General features: G+C 51.3%; 1 protein-coding gene across 1 annotated transcript; it reads right to left on the bottom strand.

The window, feature by feature from the left end:
* Positions 1 to 323: 323 nt before the first annotated feature.
* Positions 324 to 6,295, bottom strand: LOC106550639 (protein phosphatase 1 regulatory subunit 3E-like). Its single transcript, XM_087728837.1, has one exon. The coding sequence runs from the start codon at positions 6,073 to 6,075 to the stop codon at positions 5,035 to 5,037; it is 1,041 nt and encodes a 346-aa protein (XP_087584963.1). The 5' UTR covers positions 6,076 to 6,295; the 3' UTR covers positions 324 to 5,034.
* Between the last annotated feature and the right edge of the window lie 297 nt (positions 6,296 to 6,592).

Here is a 6,592-nt window from a genome sequence, read left to right on the forward strand (position 1 = left end):
TACGTTGGTCCCAAATGGAATGGGCAGTAGTCAAAATAGCTTACAGCTGAATAAGTTGTAAACATCCACGCAACTATTACACAGGAACAAAACTTGCAGCTCGGGTGCGGACGCCTTCCCTTAAGGCAGGCCTTAGTTACACTTGACAAGCCGTGCAGTGTGGTTTGCCAGTCTGCGATCATGCCGTTAGGAACAGCTAGAGGAGGGCAGCCTAAATGGCAAAAAATATAAATTGCGGAATGGTTGGCAGCTATCAAAAGCTGTGGTAGACTACGCTGCGTTTTGTTTTTGTTTTTTTGTGTTTAAGCCATAAGCCACTGCAAAATTATTGAATTTCTTTATCAGAAACAAACAAACAAAAAACCCCTTGGATACAATTCAATGAAGGCTTTCTCTAAGTCATTTTGGTTGAAGGGGTCTTGGGCACCACCAACAATTCCACACAAGGGCGTTGATGCTTCGTGCTCTGTCTCTTTGGTTTTTCACTTGAGGAAGGGGTTTCTAAAAGAGAAGGATTAGTCCAGGGGTGTCAAACCCAAGGCCCACGGGCCAAATCTGGCCCACGGAGTGCTTAGATATGACCTGCAGGGCCACCTTGGAAACAACAAAGGACCGGCCTACAGGGCCTCTGCCAGTGAAAACGGAGCTCGGGACAGATGTGTGCAGCCCTCTTGAGCTCCGTTTTTGGGGGCAGAGGATTGCAGGAGGCTGTTGCAGCCGAAAACGGAGGTCGGGGGCCCGTTTTCACTGGCAGAGCGCTCAGGCCACCACAGGCGCCCCCGACATGAGTGATGTTGACTGGCCACACACCCCGCGAGGTGAAACTGATGCAGCCCTTGATGAAATTGAGTTTGACACCCCTGACTTAGCCAGCAAAACAGAAATCCACTGAACAACCCAGACAACTCCAACAAGCCTAGGATTCTTCCAGTATTTGGAATTGTATTTAAATAACATTTGGGATAGGCTTTTTCCTTCTTCATTTTGGTTTATAATTCACAAGATGAAAAGGGCACTTAGCTTGAGCCTTTGGGATTCAATTTAATCATCTCCTGACAACACGGGACTTTGTTAAGATAAACAATCTGTGTTACATTTTTACTAAGTTTCTGTTTAAAAGAGAGAGCAAAAGTCAGCCCTCTTTCTCAGCGTTCCTCCACCATCAAGCATTTAATGTAAATAAAAAGATTTCTGCTTGGCAGAAATCCGACAGGAAAGCAGGAAACTAATTAGAAATTCTAATTCCATATTCCCCCCCCCGCAAACATCAAAACGTCCATATTTCTCTGAAGTTGCAATTTATGTGCTTGCGCACCTATCCCACATTATTAAATTGTGTTTTACAGGGCACAGATGCTGCAATCATAATAAATAACAGCAGTCAAATTATGCAGACATTTGCAAAAACAACAACAACAACAGAATGCCCACAAAGAATGCCAATGTGCATATTGCCGAAAACGCAGCGATGTATTCGCAGAGTGAAAAATTTAAGTCTCCACAGACTTCCTATGTACAAATCCTGCAGGAAAGGCTGCATAAAAGAATTATTTCAAATATTCAGTTCCTTAGCTCCCAGCTTCGAGAATCTAAGTGAGACATTAGATCCCGCACAGTTTCTTTAGCTATTCGGGTCCAATCTTCCCTCACCCCCCGCCCTTAAAGTATGCTTGATTAAGAGCAAATAAGAAAAAATACCTCCACCTTCCCACGTTTCCAATGCTACAACCTGATTCATTCAGTTTAAAAAGATTAAAAATTCCAGGTGAGTAAGGCTATCAGTGACCAATGGCCTGTGTATTGTATTTGGGGGAGCAGGGGAGTTTCTAGGGCAACCAAAGCATCTCTCTCTGTTATTGAAGATGCTTGCATCGCCATGGCCACTAAAGGTCTCAACGGCGCAGGTATGTGCTCAGAAATTCAAGGTGAGACCTCAAGCGGCTGAGCTTTTGAGGGACGTGGTCACCTTGATGCTCTGAGCAGAAGCTTTGGATGGCAGAATGCCCCTCCAAACACTTTGCACAGACTTATTAGTTATTATGGCTAATGTATATTTTCCGCAGGAAGAAACTGGGGTCATGTACAAATACGTGGCTAATATACTGTCTTGTTCTTCTGACTGAGCCATGGGTCAAATTAGATGACCGGATATAAAACAAAACAGAATCCTACAGCAGGGAGGTGCCATAAAAGGCCTCTAACTTTCTGCTGCTTTCGTCCCAGTATTCCAATTCAAGCATCCCTGATAGATGGCTGTCAGCCCCCACCTGAAGATACCCAGGAAAAAGAAAGGTAGACCTCTGGTTTGAATCAGCTTATCTTCTGTTTGGAACAGGGTTTTGGTCAGAAAGCCAAAGGCTACAATCCTATGCACTCTTAGGCTCCACGCTTGTTCTGAAAAAGAGCATTTAATTCTGAGCAAACATGGAATGTGATACGGGAACAGCCCAAAAAGAAGATTTAACTCTGGGTGAAGGATTGTAACAGTCGGCTTCAGAATGAGCAACCAATTAAGGTGGGAATTTCAGAAAATAAGGCTGTGTCCCAGGAAAGAAGACAGGGCGGGAAAGAAACTCACAGTAATTCTTCCTTGATTTTCTTCAGTATAAGATGGGGCAAATAAACAATAAGTTACAGTTTCAAGATTGTGTTATTCTGCCCTACAACAATAAAGTTAATTTCTGGTATGTCTGCAGTATCTATTTCTTGACCTGGTCTACCTCAAAGGACTGACATTCTGGTATATGGTAACATCTCCTCTGATATTCCACATTTTCTCCAATATAGAAGATTTATTAACCAGAACTACCTTATTTCCAGTTGCTTGCTAACCCAACTTCTTCACTGTAATTTTTTGACTCCTTAAAACCAAAAAAATCTACTGATAACCCAAAGTTTGACTGCTATGCTTAGAAATGCTCAGGAACTGACATTAGATTTTCCGAGTCTGCTCCAAACACCACCTCAACAACAGTATTAACTCATTTTCACTCCCCTACAGCTTGGCTCAAAATCTTCAGGTTTTGTAACAATCAAGGGAGAGGGGGGGGGGGGGAAGAGGAAACGGATACCATAAGAAACAATACCAAACTGGTAATACTGGCCAGTCATTACAACACATGTTTCTGAATAGTTGCATATTCTTCCTCTCTGAAGGAAGCCTGAAGCAGTTTCTCTTTCCCTCCCTCCCCTCCCCCAATTATAACTCTCAAAATATAAAATATAGACCATCTGTATTTAATTCGGAAACACACGCTTTTCGAAAATAATCCTTTGGCGACGGTAAGTATAAATCGGGAGCATCTCACAACTCAGTGACAGGAAAGGGAGAATTGGCAGAGAAAAAGATACCCGTGAGAACACTAGACAAGTGTTATGGTCCAGACCAGCTTGAGAGAGAAAGAGAGAGAGAGAGAGAGAGAGAGAGAGAGGGAGGGAGAGGGAGAGGGGGGGGAAGGCTGTGGGAATTTGAATAAAGTCAGAAGTTCCCAGATGTTGAAAAATCTCAGTGATAACCTTTCAGGCATGAAGGTGCAGAGCCTTTGATGGAACAGATGTCCAAGCCCAGATCCATCAAACTGGAGCACAACCAGACAGGGATAAGACTGCTGCTTTCACGCAGCTCAGGAATGGTTAGCTGAGATCATCTACACGTTAGACAGATGTTGCAAGAAAGAGCAGGCAGGCAGGCATGCAAAACAGGAAATCTTTTTCGCCCTTTCCTCAACCTTTGGGATGCTTTCCAAAGCAGTCCTGATCCAGGGCTTGTATTGTTGCTGTTTTCTTTCCTTCTTCTTTCCATTGCTGGCTGCCATTTAAAAAAAAATTTTTTTATCCATATTCCTCATTCTGGTGTTCTTCAGAAGTGCCAGACTTTTGACTCTCCAAGGACACCAGGATGTCCTTGAATTATGGGAAGTCCAACAGCTCTGAGGAGCATACCTGAAAAGGATGGGTTACCTCGGCTTGGTCCTGATAAACAAACTTTCATTTGTTTCCTTTTTGGGGGGTTGGGGGAAGCTGAAAAAGCTATTTTTAGGGACAAAGTGAAAATGGGTTTTGATCTCACCAGCATCCAGCCAATCTGAGGGAGTCAGTCTATTACTCTCTTTCTCCCCCAGATATGGTTGTCCCTGATTTTTTAAATTTTTATTTAGAAGATTGTTTCATTTAAGGATAAAGCAATGGGATAACTTTTGCCAGAAACATTTCAAATCACAACGGCAATTTATGCCCGGACCATCTCAAATGCAGAAAAAGCCTTATGGAGCCGGACGGTCTCCCTTCTTGAAATCTGCCCCTCCCCATAGAAAAATGACCTGTGTGGGAGGAGGCAGAAAGGCTCGTCTTCATTCTGTTTCTATGGTGGATGGATTTTATTTCCTCCCAAAGAGAAAAAGCAGGCAGCTGGTTTGGCTTCCTCCCGCAATTCTAAACAGTACAGATTAGGCATTTTAAGAAGTCAGACATTTAATCGGATTTACTCTGGAATGGCAGGTCAAGGAGCTAGCAAAATAAAGAGGTCTCTGGCAGGTTAATTATGGGGGCAAGTCAAAGGGAGCAATCCCAGCCCTTCCCGACCTCTTGGAGGGGAAAATGCACCCCCCAAAAGGGAAGTAGAGATAACATCTACTGGGAATCAAGCTTGACTCAAGGAGTTGAATTGCCTTGATGTACCAATATACTCCACTAGCCTAGTTGGTGGGATTTCTTAGTGGTCTCCCATTCAAGCGCTAACCAGACCAAGCACAGCTTAGTTTCCAAGTCCAGACAAGGGGACCTAGGGGGTTGACCACGTCAAGCTCCTCGGGAGAACCGTTCTTCTGTACAGTTGCCATCCGAAGGGCGATTTTCCACTTCAGCACTTAAATAAAAATTGAGAAAGGGGGGGGGGGTCTGTCACACTTCCGCACCCCTCGGTCCTCTTCTCCGTCCCATATCTCCAAGGGGCGCTCCTGCTCTTTCCCCTCGAAGGAAGGAAGGCGCCCGCTTTTCCGCCGGGGGAGTCCCGGAGAAGTCCGAGCCAAGCCCGGTTCAGATGAAATGGATCCAGGAGCCGCCGCCGTCGGGTTCCTGGCCATTGGGCCGCTGCCTGCCTCGCAGTTTGTAGTTGTGGCCGTCGTTGTTGTCCCAATACTCGGTGTCGGCCACGCGGTAGCGCACGGCGAACTCGAGCAGCGTGGTCCCGGCGCCCACGGGCAGGTGGAAGGCGAAGCGGTCCGTCTGGCCGTCGTGGGCGGCGGCGGGCGGTGGCAAGTAGGCGGCGGGCACCTCGTTGCAGCTGGCCCAACGGTTGAGCGTGTAGCGCACCGAGACGCTCTTCTCGTAAGCCAGGTTGACGACGCGCACGCCGCCGCGCAGCCCGGTCGCCTCGGGCCGCACCCACTCCAGCTTGACTCTGTGCTGCCGCACTCGCTCCGCGAACCCCGAAGCGGCGCCGGGCTGCGGCGGGAAGAGCGGCTCCAGCATGGGCGCCGGCGGCCCGAAGAGTACCGGCTCTAGCTCGCCCAGCGCCGGCGGCTTGCGGGTCTTGAACAGGTCGGCTCCGCGCGGGAGAGGCGAGGCGGCCAGCGGCGCGGGCGGCGACGGAACCTGCGGCACGTCGGCTTGACAGAAGTGGCGCACGGTGGTCAGCTCCAGCCCCAGCGAGTCGGCGAAGCGCACCGTCTTGCGCCGCGACGGGCTCTGCTGCAAAGCCGGCCGGAGTCCCCGGTCGCCCGGCGTGGGCAGGGACTTGGCGCGGCGGCGGAGGGTCGGGCTGGGAGGCACGGGCGGGAGCGTGGGCTCTCTGCCGCGGGTGGCCGGTAGCGGTGAGGAGAGGGGCGGCGAAGGGGAGCGGGGCGGCGGCGGCGGCGGAGGAGGCGGCGGCGACCGGGCGGCCTCGGCTTCGCGGGTGACGGGCGGCGAAGGGGGCGCGGGCAGCGGCTCCACCGCCTCGATCTCGGGGCTGCAGCCGCCCTTGCATTGCTCGGCCAGGCTGCCGTAGAGGCAGGCGGTGCAGCTGAAGTTCCGCGGCAGGTAGAGGCGCGGTGGCGGCGTGGGCACCGAGGCGTGCAGGGAGCCGGCCTTCTCCATCCTGCCGCACCGGCTTCTCCTCGGTTGCGGGGGTCACTCGGCGGCGCCTAGCGGCTCTCCTCGGCTGCGCATAGCCGGGCTCGGCGCCTCTCCCGCATCCGCCAGGCGCTCGGACAAGGGTCCCCGCCTAGAGCAGCGCCGCAAGGGCCCCGGAGGGAGCCGAGCCGGAGCTGGTGCCGCTCTTCCCCGCGGCGGAGGTGCTGCGACTGCCGCTACTCCGCCGCTGCTTGTGCCTCTGCGGCTACTGACGTTGCGGAGCCCTGCAGTCAGTGAGAGACGCGCCGGGCCGCGGGTCGGCCTAGCCGCCCCTTCGGCTCTGACTCCCGCCTCCGCCTCCCCCGCTCGCCGGCTCGGGCCGCTCGTCCTCCGCCTGCCCTCCCCGCGTCCTTCAGACGGGGATGCGTGTAGTGGGAATCCCCCGCAGGAACAGCCACTCGCTCAAAGCCGGCCGGGCCTACGTGGCTGGGCGGACGGGCACAACCCAAGCTCTTTTCCACTTGGAGAGCCGGTTCCGCTT

Source organism: Thamnophis sirtalis, unplaced genomic scaffold, assembly GCF_051295495.1.
Source record: "Thamnophis sirtalis isolate CommonGarterSnake01/CBP01778 unplaced genomic scaffold, rThaSir2_p1.2 scaffold_14, whole genome shotgun sequence".
NCBI classification, from domain to species: Eukaryota; Metazoa; Chordata; class Lepidosauria; order Squamata; family Natricidae; genus Thamnophis; species Thamnophis sirtalis.